This window comes from Elephas maximus, chromosome 19 (assembly GCF_024166365.1).
Source record: "Elephas maximus indicus isolate mEleMax1 chromosome 19, mEleMax1 primary haplotype, whole genome shotgun sequence".
Classification (NCBI taxonomy): domain Eukaryota; kingdom Metazoa; phylum Chordata; class Mammalia; order Proboscidea; family Elephantidae; genus Elephas; species Elephas maximus.
In genome coordinates, this window is record NC_064837.1 from 20,799,093 (window position 1) to 20,821,413 (window position 22,321).

Sequence of the window (22,321 nt, forward strand, 5' to 3'; positions counted from 1 at the left end):
ACCATAGACACACTGAAGACATAGGTAGTGTTGGTAAGGGGTATGGAAGAGGGCACATGTGCATCAGACTGAGTTACATCAGATAACATTTAACCTTTCTCCCTGTGTTAAGATTCTATAATGAATATACTGAGTTCGGTGTTGAAGCACTTCCTAACACCATATTTTCTTATGGGAAAATCGTTTTCTCCAATGACATTTTACCTTTCAGAAAGCTGCCGAATCTGTGGAATTCCCATATATTTGTGGAAGTGCTCCAGAACGTTCATCACACCCTGAAGGAGATTAGCAACTTCTCCATATTGTCTTCGTCTGGTCATAGCCCTGCAAGGAAACAAGGAGTTAAAAACTCTAGGAAAGTGCTAAGGATACAGAACACTCTGAGCTCTGAAACAGACACCCGCTCAACTTACTAAGCATATACTGAGCACTGAATATGTATGGTGTTGGGCACTGGGGTAGGAAAAAGACAGACAGGGTCCAAATCCTGAAGGTGACGTTGTTTAGTAAGGCAGATAGTCAAGTACACATCTAATACTAAGGATAAACTAAATTCTTAATACAAGTTATGTGCTATGGGGGATTCAAAAGAATGAGATAGTGGTGGATTCTAAATGGGTGGGGAGGGGAATCTAGAAAGACAAGGGGTTTCGCATTTGGGTTGGGTCATACAGAACTGGATGCACTGATGGTGAAATGGTTAAGCGCTTGGCTGCTAACCAAAAAGTTGGCAGTTCAAACTCACCAGCTGCTCCATGAGAGAAAACATTTGGGAATTTGCTTTCATAAAGATTGCCATCTAGGAAACCTTATGGGACAGCTCTACTCTGTCATTTAGGGTCATTGTGAGTCGGAACTGACTTGGCCGCACACACAACAATAATACAAAATCTGTAGGCTTCTGACAGAGAACAGGGATAGGGATGTTACTATCTGAAGATTATAGTCAGATCGAACAATTTTCCCAGAGCACAGCAAAGGGCATTTCTACACATTTATAGTTAACCCAGATCTGTAGGTTATGCAACTCGTGGTCGGAGAGGTCTGTTTTCCCAACTGCTAAGGTTAATGAAGTGGCGTAGTGGTTAAGAGCTAGGGCTGCTAACCAAAAGGTCAGCAGTTCAAATCACCAGGCGCTCCTTGGAAACCCTACGGGGCAGTTCTACTCTGTCCTATAGGGGCCCTATGAGTCAGAACTGACTTGACGGCAGTGGGTTAAGGTTAATGAAGCTTAAATAAAAGGATGCTGATAAAATCAATAGTTGCACGCAGCAAGGAAGTGCAAACTATTAGATCTAAACTTTTCATTAGGGTTGGGCTTTTAAAGTAAATGCATAATTTATGACTTCCCTTAAGAGGCACTGAAAAAGACAGGATCAAGTTCAAGCCAAAGTGTTCTGTTCCAACCACTGCCTGGTGTTACGGTTTGGTGAAAGAACTAAGCACCTGGGGGAAGGGTCAAAGGAAACTGCCCTTCCAGTCTCCCACTGGCCTGCTGATCTCACTGGTCAGTAGTCCCAGAAGACCGGACCAGGGATCCCCTGAGGCTCAGGCTAGGCCAGGGAGAGATCAGGAATGAGTCTGGCCACACCTCCTCTTTCCTTCAAGGCTCTCCCCCCGCCACCAGGCTTTGGATGTGTATCTAATCTCTGTGAAGATGCTCTTGCTCTGTCCACACATGGCGTTACAGTGAGGCTGGGGCACACAGGGAATTCTCAGCTTGAGACAGCCCACAGAAGTGTACTGCAGTGTCAGGCTTTGGATTGCTTCTTTGTGGTAAGGAACTACCTTGTCTTCTTAACACCATTTCCAGTGTTCCCATGTATCATTCACTACACTTCCTCTACAAGTCAAAAAGGAAGCTACTGTCTTTGAAAAAGTTGGTTGAATGATAAATCAAAGATCTGTTTCCATATGGTACATTCAATGACAGTGTAACTCTGCCCAATACATACAGAGCCTGTGGGGAGTGATTATGGCCTGAATCACCCTGTCTGCCTTAACGGGATCGATATACCACATACAAATTACCCATACCCTTGGAGTTATCCCCCATACACTTTTTTAGGTCCCCTTTAGACTCAGTTTCACCTTACTTCAAAGATTCAGGTCTTTGTTATGGGTTTGAACACCACAGGGCAGAAGTAAAAATGGTGACTGAACTCTTCAGGCAGATTGGCCGAAAGTGGGGCAGGATGGCAAGACTTTCCTGGTTGAGAAGCGAATAAATCCACAATGCCATTTTCCTTATGTGACACACTTCCTGGGACCAAACAGAGAAAGTTTACACTGCTTACTCGAGGGAATCGACGCCACCTGCCAACATGTGCAGGTGGTTCAGCGTTGTGATTGAAGTGGTCAGATGGCGTTTGGCATGGTCTAACTGCTTAATATCGCGGGTGATTTCTTTAACCTAAAATAGTGAAAAAACCACAGGAAAAAAAGGGGAAGGTAAGAATGGTGTGAAACCATCTGCAAGCAGTGCCATAAGAAAATAATGCAAGTGAAACAAGAATAAATCCCCCCGGCTGGCACAAAATCAAAATAATTTCCAACCAGTCCATGTAAATTCAATTTGGTATTTCTTCAAAACACTTTACCCAGAGTTATAAAATCCTCAGTTGTGAGAATGAAAAGAACTTTATTTTTTGCCCCCAAAGAGAGTGATCTGAATAGCCATTAAATATCAGAGTATGTAGACTACAGGACCCAAGTACAGGGCAATGTCTTTTGAACAAGGTCAGAATAGTATGCCTTCTAAAACTGGAGCTAGAAAACTTGGTACAAAATAGACAGTATTAGTCAGCAATTTCTATTGAGATGGTCTTTATTAATGAGACTAGGATTTATCATCCAGGTCTCCAGCAAAGACTTTCAAATCTCCAGAAGATTAAAATGTAACCAGTATAGCAAAAATTAACAAGTAGTGTCCTGAGAGGAGAGGAGCAATCTGCAGGGATCAAAAAGCCGATCTGAGGAAAAGAATTCTGACAGTAGAGAAGAACTCGGGTATCTGGGAATATTAGTGAAGTAGGACCTGGCAATTCCACTCCTGGGTATATACCCAAAAGAATTGAAAGCAGGAACTCAGATACTTGTACACCAGTCTTCATTGCAGCATTATTCACAAGAGCTAAAAGGCAGAGACAACCCAAGTGGCCACTGACAGATGAACAGATAAACAAAAAATGGTAATGGAATGCTGTTCAGCCATAAAAAGGAATGAAGTTCTATACATGCTACAACATGGGTGAACCTTGAAAATGTTATGCTAAGTGAAATGAGCCAGACACAAAAAAGATAAATATTATACGATCCCACTAATATTAAATATCTAGAACAGGCAAATACATACAGACCAAACTTTACTACAAGTTACCAGGGGTGGGGGGTGGGAGGAAAGAGGGAGTTATTGTTTAAGACGCACTGAGTTTCTGTTAAAGGTGATGCAAAAGTTCAGAAATGGACAGTGTTGATGGTTGTAAAATACGGTGAATGCAATTAATGTTACTGAATTATACATGTAAAAATGGTTGAAAATGGTAAAAATTTGTTATATATATTGTATCACAATATAACAAACAAACAATAAATAAAATAGTGAAGTGGGAAAAATTTCCCAACTTTCCTATAAGCTAGGAGAAACATTCCACTAAACTGTCTGAGTCCATGATGACCAAGAAACCTTCTGAACAGTGGTTTGGTTTCCCAGGTTGTCTGATGCCTGGAAGGGCGCATCCTAAATACCAGGCACACACATTCTACTCACTGGATAGATACATCTTCCGTTAGAAAAGGAAGGTTCCCGCGGCCTGATGTTTTAGAGTTTGATCACACTGGGTAAACTCAAAAAGTGAAGATTGTGACTGCACAGCTCAATTCCACACCCACAAACCTGCAAGACTGACCTGGATCTCAGCAATAAAAAGCTTCTTTCAAGGGGCTTCCCCATCAAGCCTGCCTTCTACCCATAACCCTCGGGCCATCAAACTACCTCTACTCCCATTGTAACAACAAAAAAAAAGTTAAGAGCTCGCCACCCCTTTACTGAATATTTAACTGTGGGGAATAAAAGACGAGGAGTATTATAACAAATTAGATATAAGAGTTTAGCCCTATAACCTGATCACTCACTTTCAACACTGAAATCATCATTCTCTTTCCTACAAGAAGGCCCTTGTGCCTCTTTCTGGGTTCCTTAGCTTCAGTCCGAACATCAGGAGTCTTTAACCACTGTGGCAAAAGACACAGTCATCTCTGATTCTTCTCAATCCATTCACGGTCAATCGTTAAAATCCCGTGTATTCTTCCTTTGCCTCATCTCAGACATTGGTCCTTTCCTTCCTGCTCCTTGTGCAGGTGCTCACCACTTCATACCAGAGCTGACTGGTCTCCTTGTTCCCAGTATCTCCCATTACTCCTTATCACATGCCCTATGCCTCTCTGGACAAACTGAACCACTTGTTATTCCCGCAACAAAATCCTTCATGGTTGGTCTCACGAAGGGTGCTCAGGTCAAATTCACAAGAGAACATCCTGCAAAACAGAATCCCATAACCCACTGCTGTCAACTCAATTCCAACTCATAGTGACCCTACGGGAGCCTAGAGAACTTGCCCAAAGTGTTTCCAAGGCTATAATCTTTACAGAGGCAGATTGCCACATCTTTCTCCCGTGGAGTAGCTGGTGGGTTTGAACTGTCAACTTTTTGGTTAGCAGCCAAGCACTTAACCACTGTGCCACCAAGGCTCCTTGCAAAACAGAACACCCGTAGTTAATCTACCTTAATTTTGGGGCAGCCAAAAAAGGACAGAGCATGATATGGTAGGTTTGGAGTCAGACAGACCTGGGGCTGACTCCAGTTCTGCCACTTAACAACTCTGTGTCCCAGATCAAGCTGCTTAGCCTATGTGAGTCTCAGTTTCCTCATCTATAAAATGGGTAATCATAAAAAAAAGAATGATAATAACACCTAGTTCATAAGGTTAAGTTAGATTGCTTGTATAAAGGGATTACCATAGTGCTTGGCACATTACAAGAACTAAACAGATACCCATTCTGTCCTCACTTCCACCTCATCTTCCCTTTAGCACTGTCCAGGAAAGCAAACTGCTTTAAAATAAGACATCTAATAACTTTAGGAGCAGCGTGCTCAGACTAAGGCACTGTATCCCAGGCTCGCTGGAACAGGGTGCGTAATGGTCCAGACAGCAAGTTAGAACCATAGGATATTGATGAGTAAGAAATCTGAGTACAAAAAGCTCTAGCAAAAGTCACATCTGCGAGTGTCACCTGATAATCACACTTCAACAGTCTCCAGGATGGTGCTGAGTACAGCGCACCCTTGGGGAAAGACAGCACAAATCCAAATACCTCTCTGATCACTTTCAAGCTCCTCTCAATGGTATTTGACTCTGGGGTGACGCACATATGTTGATTTTTATTCCTTTGATGAAAGAGTTCTCTTTCTTTGGCCCCTTGGCTAGTTACAGACCGGAACACCGCCTGCCTGGGAGTGGGAAGAATTAACGAGAAAAACAGCAACCACTAATACTTCTTTGGTGCAGAAGTGTGCCGTGAACGATCTCGTCTAATTCTCACAACTCCATGATGTAGATATGGCTGTTACCTCCATTCTACAGTGAGGAAACTGAGTAACAGAGGGGTTAAATAACTTGCTCAAGGTCACCCAGTTAGCAAGTAGAAGGGTTGGAATCTGAACCTAGGCAGACTGACTTTTGGAGGTCATGCCTTTCAAACTGTCCCCCTCCCAAACGCAAAGTGGAAATGGTCTGCTAAAGGTCTGGCCCCCTCATTCCATGCTCTATAGCCTTGCCAAAGGGCCAACGAAGAGAACTGAAGGATACATGGTAATGTGATCTCAGATTTGTTCCTAGAGTGGATTATAAAATGTAGGCAGAGCAGCCCATAAGCATTTGGGAGTTTTTGTTACCAAAAAAAGTAGGAAAAAAAATACTGACATTAATACTAATGGTAATGACTTCCACTCATCGAGCAACTAACACAAACCTAATACTATGCTCGGTGCTCCCTGTGAGGGAGACACCATTATCTTCCTTTTACAGTTGATGAAACTGGAATTCAGAGACGTTACGTTACTTAGTCAGAATTTGAATCCGGGATCCAATGTCTAGCACTTCACACTGGCTGCCATAGAGCAGGAGGGGGTGGATGCTAAATCCTTGGTAAGCAGAGGGGTCTTCTGAGGGTGGAGCTGGAGAGCTTAATCAAAACCATAAGCATGTATCACGGGCAGGATACGTACCACCTCCCAGATCCGATACCAGTTTTGATGTGATACCAAGTTACGGAGCGTAAATCTCAATTGAGAAACGCATGATACAAACAAAAGCTAAAGAAAGGAATCCAAAATGACTAGGAAACTATTTTTGGAAAAGGAGAAACAGGAAACTTTTCCTATTTAAACACAGGGCTGCAAATGTAGGGCAGCAGGGGATGGTGAGTCACTGCGTGTCTAGTAACTGCTCTCGAGCTGATGCGGAATGCATTCACCAGAGGCTCACTACCGAGATGTGGGAAGGCTGTGGTTGACAGGAAGTGGGAGAAAAAGCCCATTCATCAGTATGACTGGATGAGAGGCAAGCTTCCTCTTCTGGGGCAAAAAAGTCAGAAACCTCAACTCACCATTTGCTCTGATTTTTCTGCTTTGTCTTTGATATCTTTGATTTTGCCGAAGAGTTGTTGAATCGCTTTCTGGGCCTCTTCAAGTGCCTAGAGTAAGAGAAGTCAGTGAAAAACAAGAAGCAGTGCAAAACAGTACCAGTCATTATACTATAATCAATTCCAGGCTCAAAAGAAAATTATCATAGAGCTTTTTTTTTTTTTTTTATTGTGCTTTAACTGAAAGTTTACAAATCAAGTCAAATTTATATATACTATATATTTTTTTTTTATATACTCCTAGTTGCTATATGCTCCTAGTTGCTCTCCCCCAATGAGACAGCACACTCCTTTTCTCTGCTCTCTATCTTTGTGACCATTCAGCCAGCTTCTGCCCCCCTCTGCCCTCTCATCACCCCTCCAGACAGGAGCTGCCCACACAGCCTCGTGTGTCTACTTAATCGAAGAAACTCACTCCTCACCAGTATCATCTTCTATCCCATAGTCCAGTCCAATCCGTCTGAAAGCTGGCTTTGGGAATGGTTCCAGTCTTGGGCTAACAGAAGATCTGGGGACCATGACCTCCATGGTTCTTCTAGTCTCAGTCAGACCATTAAGTCTAGTCTTTTTAAGAGAATTTGAGGTCTGCATCCCACTGCTCTCCTGTTCTCTCAGGGGTTCTCTGTTGTGTTCCCTGTCAGGATAGTCATTGGTTGTAGCTGGGCACCATCTAGTTCTGGTCTCAGACTGATGTAGTCTCTGGTTTATGTGGCCCTTTCTGTCTCTTGGGCTCATAATTACCTTGTGTCTTTGGTGTTCTTCATAAAGCTCTCTAGAGTCACTGTACTTACGTTGACAATTTTACTATATAAAGTAGTGACACAGCTAGAGTCCAGCATTTGGATACAAATACTCAAGATTCTTACCAATCTGCATCATAAAATTTTAATTTGAAAATGAAACCATTTTCCTCTATCTCAGTGATTGCTACACCTTATTAACGACAAATAAGCAAGACATGCACATCTGTGTGTGTGTGTGTGTGTGTGTGTGCACACGTGTGCACATGCAATGACTGTCAGTCTATGAAGAGACAGAGGTGGCTCTAAGCCGGAGGGAAGCTCTGTATTTTTGGAAGGCACAGATGATTGTGCCTTCCAAAAAATTCAGGACTGTGCATGGGTACTCCAGAATTGTGGCAAACCTTAAATACGTTTCAAGTATCCCATTCGGAAACCAATGAAATGAAGTTCGAAAGGGATGCTTAAAGCTCATGGTGAGCCAAATGTTTCCACTGAGATAAAAACCTGCAAAGATGGATGCTACACATTAGAAGTATTACAACCCACAGTACCTTCTGTGAGTGGGGGGGAGAAACAATGAGGGAGCTGTGAGGGCATAAAGCCACACACAGAACCAAAACCAGAAAAACCAGATGCGTTGCTGTCGAGTCGATTCCCATTCACAGTGACCCTGAACACATGCACTTATACAAGATACAGCAGACAGAGAGAAGAACTCACGGTTGTTTCAGTCAAAGCACTTTATTTACTTTGGATTTAAGAGTGGCTTGTCCTAAATGAAGGAGCCCTGGGGGTGCAGTGGTTAAGCACTCAGCTGCTAACTGAAAGGTCGGTGGTTCGAACCCACCAGCCACTCCACGGGACAAAGATGTAGCAGTGTGCTTGCGTAAAGATTTACAGCCTTGGAAACCCTATGGGGCAGTCCTATTCTGTCCCACAGGGTCGCTATGAGTCAGAATCGACTTGACAGCAATGGGTTTAGTTTGGGGTTTTGTTCTAAACGGGCCAGTTGCCATCAAGTCAATTCTGACTCATGGCGACACTGTGTAAGTCAGAGTAGAACTGTGCTCTATAGGGTTTTCAATGGCTGATCTTTTTTCAAAAGTAGATTGCCAGGGCTTTCTTCCGAGATGCCTCTGTGTGGATCAAAACCTCCAACCTTTCCGTTAGCAGCCAAGTGTTAACCGTTTGCACCACCCAGGGACTCGAAGTCTTTTATAAATATAATGTTAAGGCCAATGTAACTCTAGAGCTGTCTGTGGCCATCTGTATCTCTACGTTCTTCAAGCCTCCCTAAGAAGAATGCCCTAACAGAGAAGAGCAAACGCAGATGAAGAATGACAAAATTCTGACAGAATTATCTGAACTTCTGTATTCAGCTATACCTAAAGTAAGAACTACCTTTAGACTGTGAACTAATTTTTCCTTTTTACTTAAAAAAAGAAAATATTTCCAAAAAGCGACTTAAGTTGGCTTCTTCTGCCAGAAATTCTTTCCTTGTTAGAGGAAGGGATTGTATCTCCCTCTCCTTCTAGAGTTTTCCAGGCTGTCTACCTCTTTGAATACCAGGATTCCTTTCTTATTCTGGAGCTCCTTGCCGTGGGTGGTAGAGGGACAGGGGAGGAGGATTGGAAATCAAGAGTTTCGTTTTCAATGTGTTATGGGTGCACAGCCTATCTGATATCAAGCAGAGATATTAAATTGGACATAGGAGTCTGGAGCTTAGAAGAGAAGTGAGGACTAGAGATTTAAATCTAGAAGTCATTGGTTTATTGACAATATTTAAATCCACAGGGGAGGAAGATGTTACCTAGAGAGAGAGTATAGACAGATAAGAAAAGAATAGATAGCCCAAAACTAAGCCTTCGGGATCCTAGTGTTCAGAAGTCTAGAGAAAAAGATGAGGGAGCACAGATGCAGGAGAAAACTACCAGCAACATGAGAGGAAAACCAGGACTGTGGTGTCAGGGAAGCCAAACAAAAGTGTTTGAAGGAGGAGAAAAATTGCAACCATGTCTTATGTTATTGAAAATTCACGTAAGATTAGGACAGAGAATTTGACAACAAGAAGTCCCTAATGACCTTGGCAAGAGTAGGTTCAGTGGAATCGAGGGGCTGAAAACGGACAGTGATGAGATGATGGAGACAGTGATATGGAGCAAGGATGCAAACAATGGCAAATCCGGTCTGCCCCCCGTTTTTGTAAATAGCCATTTTCTTGGAACATGGCCACACTCATTCATTTATGTACTACCTATGGCTGTTTTCACCATACAATGACAGAGATGAGTGGCTGCAACAGAACTTATGGCCTGGAAAGTCTAAAATATTTACTATCTGGCCCTTAAGAGAAAGTTTGCTACCACGGTATAGACTGATCTTTCAAGAAGTTTTTCCTACGATAAACCAAAAAAAAAAACAAAAAAACCAGGCAACAGGTGGGGTCAAGGAAGAGATTCTTAATGATGAGAGATTCTTGAACATGTCCATCGTGGAAATGACAACCAGAAGTGGAGAAACTGATCTGAGAGAGGGAGGTGAGACAACGAGATAATTACAGAAGAGAAAGGCTTTTAAAATAATCTTCCTGCATTGTTTCGTGTGTATTAGCCCTTTAACAGGCTTATATCCTTTCACTGTATTTATTCAATCAGTATGCTGAGCAAATAATCTGAGAAACCGAACTGTATGAAGAGGAACTCAGCATCAGGACTGGAAGAAGACTCGTTAACAGCCTGCGCTATGCAGATGACACAACTTTGCTTGCTCAGAGTGAAGAAGACTTGAAGCACTTGCTGATGAGGATCAGAGTCTACAGTCTTCAGTATGGATTACACCTCAACATAAAGTAAACGAAAATCTTCACGCCTGGACCAATAAGCAACACTGCAGTAAATAGAGAAATATTAAAGTTGTCAAAGATTTCATTTTACTTGCGTCCAAAATCAATGCCCACGGAAGCAGCGGTCAATAAATCAAACAAAACATCGCATTGGACAAATGTGCTACAAAAGACTTCTTTCAAGTGTTAAAAAGCAAAGATGTCACTTTGAGGACTAAGGTGCACCTGACACAAGTCATGGTATTTTCCGTCACCTCATATGCATGCAAAAGCTGGACAATGAATAAGGAAGGACAAAGGAGAACTGATGCCTTTGAACTGTGGTGTTGGGGAAGAGGACTGAGTACGCCAGAAGAACGGACAAATCTGTCTTAGAAGAAGTACAGCCAGAATGCTCCTCAGAAGCGACGGTGATCTCACTTACTTTGGAAATGTTACCAGGAGGGACCAATCCCTGGAGAAGGGTATCATGCTTGGTAAGTAGAAGGTCAGAAAAGTAGACAAAGACCCTCAAAACAAGACAGAGGAAGACTGTGAGGATGGCACAGGACTGGGCAACGTTTCATTCTGTTATACGTAAGGTCACTTTGAGTCAGAACTGACTTGATGGCACCTAATGACAACAACAGGATCTCAAGTATTCTTTTTTTTTTTTAATTTTTATTGTGCTTTAAGTAAAAGTTTACAAATCAAGTCAGTCTCTCATACAAAAATTTATATACACTTTGCTATATACTCCTAATGAGACAGCACACTCCTTCTCTCCACCCTGTATTCCTGTGTCCATTCAGCCAGGTTCTGTCCCCCGTCTCCCTTCTCTTCTCCCCTCCAGACAGAAGCTGCCCACACAGCCTCATGTGTCTACTTGAGCCAAGAAGCTCATTCTTAACCAGTATCATTTTCTATCTTATAGTCCAGTCTGATTCCTGTCTGAAGAGTTGGCTTTGGGAATGGTTCCAGTCTTGGGCTAACAGAAGGTCTGGTGACCATGGCCTCCAGGGTTCTTCTGATCTCAGTCAGGCCATTAAGTCTGGTCTTTTTATGAGAATTTGAGGTCTGCATCCCACTGCTCTCCTGCTCCATCACTGATTCTCTGTTGTGTTCCCTGTCAGGGCAGTCATCGGTTGTAGCCGGGCACCATCTAGTTCTTCTGGTCTCAGAACGATGTAGTCTCTGGTTTATGTGGCCCTTTCTGTCTCTTGGGCTCATAATTACCTTGTGTCTTTGGTGTTCTTCATTCTCCTTTGCTCCAGGTAGGTTGAGACCAATTGATGCATCTTAGATGGCTGCTTGCTAGCATTTACAGCCACAGACGCCACTGTCCAAAGTGGGATGCAGAATGTTCTCTTAATAGATCTTATTATGCCAATTGACTTAGATGTCCCCTAAAACCATGGTCCCCAGACCCCAGCCCCTGCTACTCTGGCCTTTGAAGCATTCGGTTTATTCAGGAAACTTCTTTGCTTTTGGTTTAGTCCAGTTGTGCTGACCTCTCCTGTATTGTGCTGTCCTTCCCTTCCCCTAAAATAGTTCTTGTCTACTATCTAATTAGTGAAAACCCCTCCCCCTCTCTCCCTCCCCACCCTCTAAACCATCAAAGAATATTGTCTTCTCTGTTTAAACCATTTCTTGAGTTCTTATAATATTGGTCTCAAACAATATTTGTCCTTTCACAACTGATTAATTTCACTCAGCATAATGCCTTCCAGATTCCTCTATGTTATGAAATGTTTCACAGAATTCATCGCTGTTCTTTACTGATGCATAGTATTCCATTGTGTGAATATATCACAATTTATTTATCCATTCATCCGCTGATGGGCGCCTTGGTTGCTTCCATCTTTTTGCTGTTGTAAACAGCGCTGCAATGAACATGGGTGTGCATATATCTGTTCATGTAAGGGCTCTTATTTCTCTAGGATATATTCCAAGGAGTGGGATTGCTGGATCATATGGTAGTTCTATTTCTAGCTTTCTAAGGAAGTGCCCAATCGATTTCCAAAGTGGTTGTACCATTTGACATTCCCACCAGCAGTGTAGAAGTGTTCCAGTGTCTCCACAACCTCTCCAACATTTATTATTTTGTGTTTTTTGGATTAATGCCAGGCTCGTTGGAGTGAGATGGAATCTCATTGTAGATTTGGTTTGCATTTCTCTAATGGCTAATGATCGTGAGCATTTCCTCATGCATCTGTTAGCTACCTGAATGTCTTCTTTAGTGAAGTGTCTGTTCATATCTTTTGCCCATTTTTTAATTGGGTTATTTGTCTTTTTGTAGTTGAGTTTTTGCAGTATTATGTAAATTTTAGAGATCAGGCACGGATCAGAAATGTCATAGCTAAAAACTTTTTCCCAGTCTGTAGGTAATCTTTTTTGTCTTTTGGTGAAGTCTTTGGATGAGCATAGGTGTTTGATTTTTAGGAGCTCCCAGTTATCTAGTTTCTCTTCTGGTGTTGGTGCACTGTTAGTGATGTTTTGTATGCTGTTTATGCCATGTATTAGGGCTCCCAGCATTGTCCCTATTTTTTTTTTCCATGATCTTTACCATTTTAGGTTTTATATTTAGGTCTTTGGTCCATTTTGAGTTAGTTTTTGTGCATGGTGTGAGGTATGGGTCTTGTTTCATTTTTTTGCAGATGGATATCCAGTTCTGCCAGCACCATTTGTTAAGAAGACTGTCTTTTCTCCATTCAACTGACTTTGGGCCTTTGTTAAATATCAGCCGCTCATATGCTTATGGATTTATGTCTGGGTTCTCAATGCTGTCCCAGCGGTTTATGTATCTGTTGTTGTACCAGTACCAGGCTGTTTTGACTACTGTGGCGGTATAAGATGTTCTAAAATCAGGTAGTGTGAGGCCTCCCACTTTGTTCTTCTTTTTCAGTAATGCTTTCCTAAGTATTCTTTAGAGTGTGGACCAAGAATATGAACGGCGTTGTTGTAAACCCTACAGCAAAGCCAATCATCCATTCTGGTTTTCCCATGTATGACTACTGTCTCAATATAATTATTAATAGCTCTCTCACTCTCAAAAGTAGCCCTGATGATAAATTATGTAGTCACGTTACCTACAGCATCTTAACAAAGATAGTGCATAGTTGCAACTTGACAAATATTTGCCAACTGATTAAAAATGTTACAGGGGCCTTTTCAGAAGAGTAGCAATGCTGAGAATACTGCTCAAAATGAGGCGTGTGGACATCCACCATTTCCCTGACTTCAGGCACAATCATAAGCAGTGGCTCAAAACCACAGCATCACATTTTCTGTAACTGTTACCTATTTGGCTAATACGGAGTCTAATCCCCAAAGTACTACAAAGGGGTCAGTAAATCCTAAACCAACTGGAGCTTTCTAAAAAATGCTGGTCATGGTGTAAAAAAGTGCTACAGAGGTCTCTGCCAGCCATCGACCACCAGCAAGGACTGACCTTCTTGGGCACAACTTGCGTAGATTTCTGTGATACTGCAGGTCATGTTACAGCGACATCCTGATGTGATTATGTTGTTGTTGTTAGTTGCCATCGAGTCAGCTTTGGCTCATGGTGGCCTTATGCATCACGGAACAAAAGTTGCCCTCTCCTGTGCCATCTCCATGACTTTGGTATGTCTGAGCCCTTTGTTGAGGCTATTGTGTCAATCCTTCTCATTATATCCATCATCTTATAGCCAAATACCACCAAATATATGGCATTCAGCTAAGGCAGGCAAAAAAGACCAAGCTGTACACTCAGATTTAAGGTCTGAAGAAGTCTGCACAACCCTTTCTCAGAGCAAGGGTCCCTATCCCTACTTCTCTCTTACTCTCAATCTCGCATTTTACCACAACTGTCTGCGTGAAGGTACCACTTTTTTCTTCTAACAAACAAATAAGACACATACCATCTTATATTTTACAGTCTTAAAGAAAGTTAAAGTGTCTGTCAGGTTTTTTTTCAGGCTGGAATACTTTTTCTTATTATAATAATGTACTAAAGCTGAGGAAATTTAATACAATTCATTTTCCAGAGTCAAAAAGGTTCTTCTGAAGCATTCACTCCATCATGCCAGTCCATTCTCAGTGCATACCCTAATAGCTGATATCTAGCTTCCACCAATTAATTTAACATGAAGAGGGGCTTTTGTAGTTGGAGGAATCACAAGGTCTACATACAAAAGGTTAAGATTTTATTCTTTAAAAATGCTAAAATACTTTCGCTACCTGGCTAATTAGAAAATGTGCTGACAGAAAGATTCTGGCATTGTCCCCAGACACTCTTTAAAATAAAATGTGGCTACTTTTCCATTCTAAACTGTATGTGGATTAAAAACTGAATTAATTGCCCCAAAATGTCTGCCTTCGATCTACCGTTACCAGAATTTCTGAGTTGTGCACTGCTGCATGGTTACAGCCTGCATTAGAGGGTGCTATTAACAAGCAGGTTCTGCAGTGGTCCTCTTAGTAACTAAAATTCTCTAAAGCAACCCACTGCGCTAGCCTAAGAGACCCATCAAAGCCAATTACAGCTGTATTTGTATCTGTATCATTAACTGTGACTGTCCCTCTTAATTTTCCTTGCCTCCTGAAGTAGACCATCGATAGGCCACCAAAGCCACATTCGGTCACGTGAGCAGAAGCTAAGCAACATGGAACCTGGCACAGACTCCACTGCTTTCTTCTTCTTTGTCCTTTTTTCTTTTTTTTTGCAGAGCTGTACTGCCACCTATATGGCTAGAGGGGATCTGGTCTAATAAAAACGGCTTGAGAAATAAACACCCTTCTGGCCCTTAGGATGCATCTAATTTTGCAGCATGTTCTATCAGAGAATTATTTCACCTTTATCCTCTGGGTCCACAGGCAGCCTTTGGAGATTTTAAACTGAGATCCCATCTACTGCCACTGCATGAAGGAGAAAAAGGCTGTTTGTTTTCAGAAGAATTGGCATGGCTTTACACACTTCTTAGAAAAAATTAAGTGTTAATGTTCAAGGTTACAGGGAAGAAAATCAGGTTCCACCACGGTTCTGCTATCATTTCTGTTTTCCAACTTGACACGTGTCTGTTAGTACCTTTCCTATTGTTTGGAAATGCAGTGTATTGTATCAGTTAAAATGCAAGGGTGTCTGACCAGCAGGCAGGGATTGGAATCTTGGCTTTGCCACTTACTGTGTGATTCTGTCAAGCCATTTAATGTCTAGGAAGCAGCTTCATCATTTCTAAAACAGGAATAGTATCTCCTACCTCAAATACTTTTTATTAGGAAGGAATACATGGTTTTTCAGTGAGCGTCTTTGGAATTGTTCACTTAGTACTCTTCCCTCCTTTTGGAAATCTTCCTCTAACCATCTTCTCCTCACCAAGGAGAACAGGTTCAAGCTGGACCAATCAGAGCTTTCCTGTAATTTTCCAGAACTAAAATTGGGAAAGAGCATTCATCTGTCTCTGGTGGTGGGAGCTCCAGGATATGAAACTGAATTGGAGAGCAGCAAGGTTACCCCAGCAGGGGAGGAGGCTGCCCTGCAGGTAGAGACAACAAAGCCAACACGCAGAGAGCCACAGACAGAAAAATACAGAGCGCTGTTGCAGTCCTGGCTTCAGCTGTTTCACAAGGCCAACTGTGACACTACTCTTCCCACCGTCTGACTGTTCAACTCCTCCTTCAAAAGAAGACACAACAGCAGTCTCCCCAAAACATCCCCCCTTTCACCTAAGTCAGTTTGAATTGTGTGATTTTGTCTTCTGTAACCATGACAGTTCAAAGTGACTGGGTATACAAAGCACCCAGGTCATAGAAGGGGCTCACTAAATGACAGCTATTAATACTATTCCCAGATCTCCCAGAAGAGACTATCCCTCTAAGAGTCGAAGGTGACCCATCTTTTAGAGCTTTATAAGTAAGGTGGTTAAGTTCGATATCTGCAGGCATACTAGAAGAATGGCTCATGGATCAGGGGGACGGTACGTTGAAAATAAGACATTTTCCAGAAGAAAAAAAAAAGTTTAAATCCTTTCTTCATTCCTTCAATCAAAAGTGAGTGCCTACTATTATGTACCATGCTAGATACTGAGGAAAAAAAGATAACTAGGTGGGGGCATGTCTTTAGAGACCTTGTAAGGAATCTGTGTGAGAAATATAAATAGCTATACGATATAGAATGACAGAAAGGTATCAGCAAAGAAGGCCAGCATCATTTGGAAAGCAAGGGAATCCTCAAGAGAGCAGAAACATTGCTGAGAGCTACTGCAACTGATGGGCCCTAAACAGAGTCCCTTGTGACATCCACTGAAGGTAGACACCCAGGGCTAAGTAGCCTCTGTCTGCCAAGTCCCCTCCTTTGACACTACTGGTCACCCTGGCACCACTGAGAACCGTTGCTATGGAAACAGGGCATTCCCAGCTGGAGCAAAGGTGCTTTAAGAAGCCTCAGAAATAGTTAACAATGCAGCCCATTCCCCACGATGGTGCCAAACAGTGGCAGGGGCTCCAGGAATCTCACAGACACAGATGACCCGTATGGACAGCATCGTGCTTCCCTGTGGCCTAGAACACACCAGGTTCCTTCGGAGTCTGGCAGCTGTGGTCAGATGCCAGATGAGAACCATCAGTGTTAACACTAATTCCTCCACAGCCTATTCAGAAACCTTGAGTATAAAAGGGCTTTATTTAAAGCACAGATTTCTTTCCAAGTTTGTGAGCCAAAAGAATGTAAAGGGCAAAGGGAATAATTCTCACCTTATTTGTTAAAATGCTCTGTTCCATGTAAGTTACTTTTATTTATGATTTCTGCAAACCACATCCCCTGAAAACGTGAACCAAGGAGTTCACTTTTATTGCCTTTAGGAGACAAGCCAGACGTTGAAATCACAAGACGAGGCTGGGACGCAAATGCAGCAGTACCTAAACAAGACTAAACATTTGCGTGTTAAAGTTCTGCCTGTATCTGTTCTCACCCATAACTTAAAATACGTTAGCCCTGAAACGGCTCGGAGTGGTGAGTGCTCTCATGCCCAGCTTCCTTGGATGAAATGTAACCCCTGAGGACGAGTGCATTTAAAGCAACAACTCCAAATGGCAATGGCGGGGGAAATGTTTAAGCACAAGCCTCAGAAGCCATTACTGAATAAAGGGTACACAAACTCAATACTTTAGGAAACCGGGCACATTTGAAGGAACAACTTGTCCAAGTTTAGCAAAGGACTACTTTCCACAAATAGCCACGACTTTCCTGTTGCCAAGTTAAAGGTTGCTTACTTCATCCGAATCCTCCATACCTTACTATTATTCTAACTTGACTCACTCAGTAGTTCTTAGTTACATTTTGGGTCTATATTCAGAGGGAAACATCTTTTTGTGGTTTTTGGTGTGGACGTTCTCTTGGCTGATTTTGCGAGACACCTTCTGCACCAAATGCCCTGTAGGTTACAAGGCCGCTTGGGGTTTTCCTAAATGAGCTCCTCTCTTTCTAGTTCCTTTGTTCTCTCCAGGATTTCTCTGGTCCCTGTACTTTCAGGACCACGGTTGAGTGGTTCACTTCTCTCTTTTCACCCTTGAGCTCTTCTCAGTCCAGTTTCTTATCTCATCCTGTTGAGAGGGACCCAGCTGGTTAATGAGGCCAGGGCCACTCCGTTGCTTGGATTCCCTTGAGAATCAGTTAACTTTTCAGGTTCCACAGTGCAAAAAAGTGGTTCCCAAACTTGCTTTTAAATGTGTGTCATTGTTTAAAAGACAACATGGTATGGATAAGCAAGTAGCTTGCTGGTAATCAGAAAACTTGGATCCATTATCAACTAACTGAGTGTGACTGACTCTGGGCAAGTCATAGACCTATCTGAGCCTGTTTCTTCATTTGTAAAATGGGAGAATAACATCTACATGGCCTAATTCACATCTTTGTGAGGATCAAGTAAAGTAATATATGCAACAATATTTTGCAGAATGTACCATCCAAAACCTGTTGCCATCGAGTCAACCAACTCTGACTCATAGAGACCCTATAGGACAGAGTAGAGCTGCCCCACAGGGTTTCCAAGGAGCAGCTGGTGGATTCGAACCACTGACCTTTTGGTTAGCAGCTGAGCTCTGACCATTGTACCACCACGGCTCCAGGATGCACCATAAACATATTTATATTGCAATAAAATTAGAATTATAGATCAAGACGAACAATTCAAAACATGTTCTGCAAAAGCAACTCAAAAGGTATCTTAACCCATTGCCATCGAGTTGATTCCAACTCACAGCGACCCTAAAGGACAGAGCAGAACTGCCCTATAGGGTTTCCAAGGAGCACCTGATGGATGTGAACTGCCCACCTTTTGGTTAGCAGCCGTAGCTATTAACCACTACGCCACCAGGGTTTCCAAAATGTGTCTTAGCTGATAGTAAATCAATCAAGAAAAACATTAGCCTTAAAACAGTATGTTCTCTTCTAGGAAAAAGACCAGACTTAATGATCAGACTGGGACTAGAAGGACCCCAGAGGCCATGGTCCCCAGACCTTCTGTTAGCCCAAGACAGGAACCATTCCCAAAGCCAACTTTTCAGACAGGGATTGAACTGGAATATGGGATGGAAAATGATACTGGTGAAGAATGAGATTCTTGGATCAAGCAGATGCATGAGACTATGTTGGCATCTCCTGTCTGGAGGGGAGATGAGAGGGCAGAAGGGGCCAGAAGCTACCCAAATGGACACAAGGAGAGAGAGTGGAGGCAAGAACTGTGCTATCTCATTAGAGGGAGAGCAATTAGGAATGTATAGCAAGGTGTATGTAAATTTTTGTATGAGAGACTGACCTGATTTCACTAAAAGCACAATAAAAATTAATAATAAAAAAAAACAGTATGTTCTTAATTCTAAAGATATAAATAATTTCTAAGGAGCCCTGGTGGTGCAGTGGTTAAGTGCTCAGCTGCTAACGAAAAGGTCAGCAGTTTGAACCCTCCAACCACTCCATGGGAGAAAGATGTGGCAGTCTGCTTCCATAAAGATTACAGCCTTGGAAACCCTATGGTATACTATAGGGTCGCTACGAGTCGGAACTGCCTTGACAGCAACGGGTTTGGTTTGGGTTTTAAATTAACTCCTGGGCTGACCTACCCAGAAGACTATAATCTAGTCATCAGAAATCTCTAAAAGTAAGAATCTCCATGTATGCAATTTTAAAAAGTATAGATTTCTGGCTTATTACAAGCAGCACTTGGTCTAGCTTAAATGGTATTATACATGAATAATAGTAGGCAGTCTGTCCCTGGGATCATGTGACTGGGACCAAGAAAAGTTCAGAAGTACTATGAGGAGACAAGGGTGAGTAATTAGATGAGAAATGGAGAAAAGATCCCTCAATTCACCTCCTCTGCTTTATAAAAGACAGTGCTTGGATCATCAGATTTAGTTGTCAGTAAGTCTATCTCCAGAAGAACTATCCACCTTCTAATTGGGAGTCATTATGAGAGTAGCATTAATATATTTTCCTTAATATTTATATTCTCAGTATCACATATAGGAATGAACATAGCATCTGTCCAAAGATTAAACACTACAATATGGAAACAGAAATTCTGGCATGTGATTCAATACTATGGAGAGGATGATAAGCTTCTTATGTATTCTAAAGCTTTAATCTACGCTACTACACAACACCAAACCAAAACAGACTAAAAAGGCATTATCTTTGGTTTTGCAAAATGAATCTCCTTCCAAAGGAGACGTCAGAGTCCAAATTAGAGCAAAAGAGCAAGGGAGAAAATAGGAATTTATTTTAATGGAAATGCTGACAGAATAACCACAGCACTGCATTTGTGCTGTTCTAAACACAGTATTTCAAGTCCTTCCAAGAAGACGGATTCAAATTGCCACCCACTGTTCAGCTGTACCTGAATGGATTCCTGTTATGGAGGATGCGAAACTCAGAAAGATTTGCCCTGTCAGCAAAATTTCTAAAAAGACTGCAATATTTCTAAGGCACAACCTGAAACTGAGGATGGAGCTTTCTTCCAAAAATCAGTGACCACTAGCAGTCAAAACAAGGGTGGTTTAGCTTACCTGGTTAAAAGCGTCTGCCTTAAGTATTGTGCTCTTTCAGGAACTATCTGTATGGGATCACACGGACAACAGTAACTAGAAAGATGAGACAGGAACCTTAGGGGGGAGTGAGTTTATCCTAACGAAGTAGGAAAAACTCAGAAAAGGAGGGTGAGAATGGTTACACAACTCAAAGAACGTAATCTGTGATACTAAATGGTACATATAGAAACTGCTGAATTGGTGTTTTGCTGTGTATGTTCTCAACAATAAAATTGTATATATATATATATATACACATATTTTTTTTTAAAGCAAAAATGACCTGGGTAACAGCCACAGTAGTTACAGTAATGATGAATGCCATTTTCATCTTTAGATGTAGAGACTTTAGTTCAAACTTGTGACTGCTTTACATGGAAACAAGCCAATGGCAAAAGCTATGCCTGAAGAGTGCCAATTTATATGGAGATGGCTCAGAAGAATAATAAACTTCAGTGTTCCTTTTTGGCATGCTCTCTTTCTAAAACCATTCTCAATAATCATGTTGTAACAAGTGGGACTCAATGTGTTTCTAAGGTCAGGAAGGAAACAGTCCAACAGCTGGACTTGTTAGTAGTGTTCATCTGAGACACGTAGTCTGGGTGGATTAAATACAGATAAAATAGGAATGTATGCTTGTGCTAAGGCATTCTGTGTCTGACAGAAAAATCAAGAGTGCTGAATCATGTGAAAAACTTTTTCCAAAGAGATTAAATATTGAAATAATTTAAAATGTAGCAATATAAAAAAGCCAAAAAATATGTCATATTTATTAAATGCTATTCAATGAAATTTTAAAAAGGATCATCAAAACATCAAACCACTTGCAAAAAAAAAAAATTAAACAAAACCTCACTCTCTTAACTCTCTGGTCATAGGTAAAATAAAACTATGTCAAAGACTATTTTAAAAAATCACAACAATGAAAATAACACATTGTAAAACTCAGGAGATGTGGCAAAGTGGTACTCAGAGAAAATCCATTATCTTATTCTTACATAATAAATAAAAGAAATTTAAAGGAGACAGATGAAAGAAGAAACAAAGGAAATGGATAAAAGTAATGAATTGGAAACAAGAAAAAGAGGAGAACTTACAAATAAATCCAAGTGCTAACTATTTAAAAAGATCTAAATATTGGCATGCCACTACTAGATTAATGTAGGGAGAAAAAAGAGAGGAAACACAACATTAAGAATGAAAATATAAGCACAGATTTGAAAAGGGTAAAAAAAAATTAAGCATTTTCAAGAATCTCTGTTTACCAAAATGGACTCAGGAAGACACAGAAGATAAAACTGCCAAAGACTAAATCTCCCAAAAGGCACCAGACCCTGATAATTTTATAGATAAACTGTTTCAAAACCTCCACGGTATAACTTCTATACTGTTCAGATGGTCTCAGAGCATAACAAAAGATGGAAAGCTGCCCAACTGATTTTATACAGCTGATATAAAACCTAACAAAAACATCCCCAAAAAGAAGAAAACTGCAAACTAGTTTCACTTTTGAACATGAATGAAAATTCCAGGTAAAAATACTAGAATTCAACAATCCATTAGGACAATACCCCATGGCTCTGCAGGTATTTAGAGGGTTCCATAGCAGACATGTGACTCTGCCAAAATAGCCATAAACAGAAAGAAGCACGGTGATAAGACTGATCTCACCCACTACACCAAAAAGTCACTGCCATTGAGTCGATTCCAACTCATAACAACCCTACAGGATAGAGTAGAACTGCCCCATAGGGTTTCCAAGGAGTAGCTGGTGGATTTGAACTGCTGGCCTTTTGGTTGGCAGCTGAGCTCTTAACCACTGTACCACCAGGGCTACTAGCAACCACAGCGCTAAACAATCCCGTGCTAAACAATTAATGGACATCTTACGAGTCCTTGCCTCAACTACAGTCAATAGTGCTTTAGAGGTAGGCAAAAGTCAAGGTTCACTTGGATTCAACTTGTCAAAGTAAAGGCAAGTGAACCTTCA

The 22,321-nt window shown here is 41.6% G+C and overlaps 1 protein-coding gene across 4 annotated transcripts in view; it reads right to left on the bottom strand.

The window, feature by feature from the left end:
* Window positions 1-22,321, bottom strand: part of VPS53 (VPS53 subunit of GARP complex) — a 144,449-nt gene that overhangs the window by 99,154 nt on the left and 22,974 nt on the right. For 3 of the 4 annotated variants that reach the window (XM_049858735.1, XM_049858736.1, XM_049858739.1), the window contains 3 exons: window positions 6,667-6,753; window positions 2,298-2,413; window positions 205-324 (listed from right to left, as the gene is read on the bottom strand). In XM_049858735.1, coding sequence (XP_049714692.1) covers window positions 205-324; window positions 2,298-2,413; window positions 6,667-6,753 — 323 coding nt within the window. Of the gene's footprint in view, window positions 1-204; window positions 325-2,096; window positions 2,187-2,297; window positions 2,414-6,666; window positions 6,754-22,321 lie in introns of those variants that run through there. The other variant, XM_049858738.1, reaches the window with a different exon arrangement.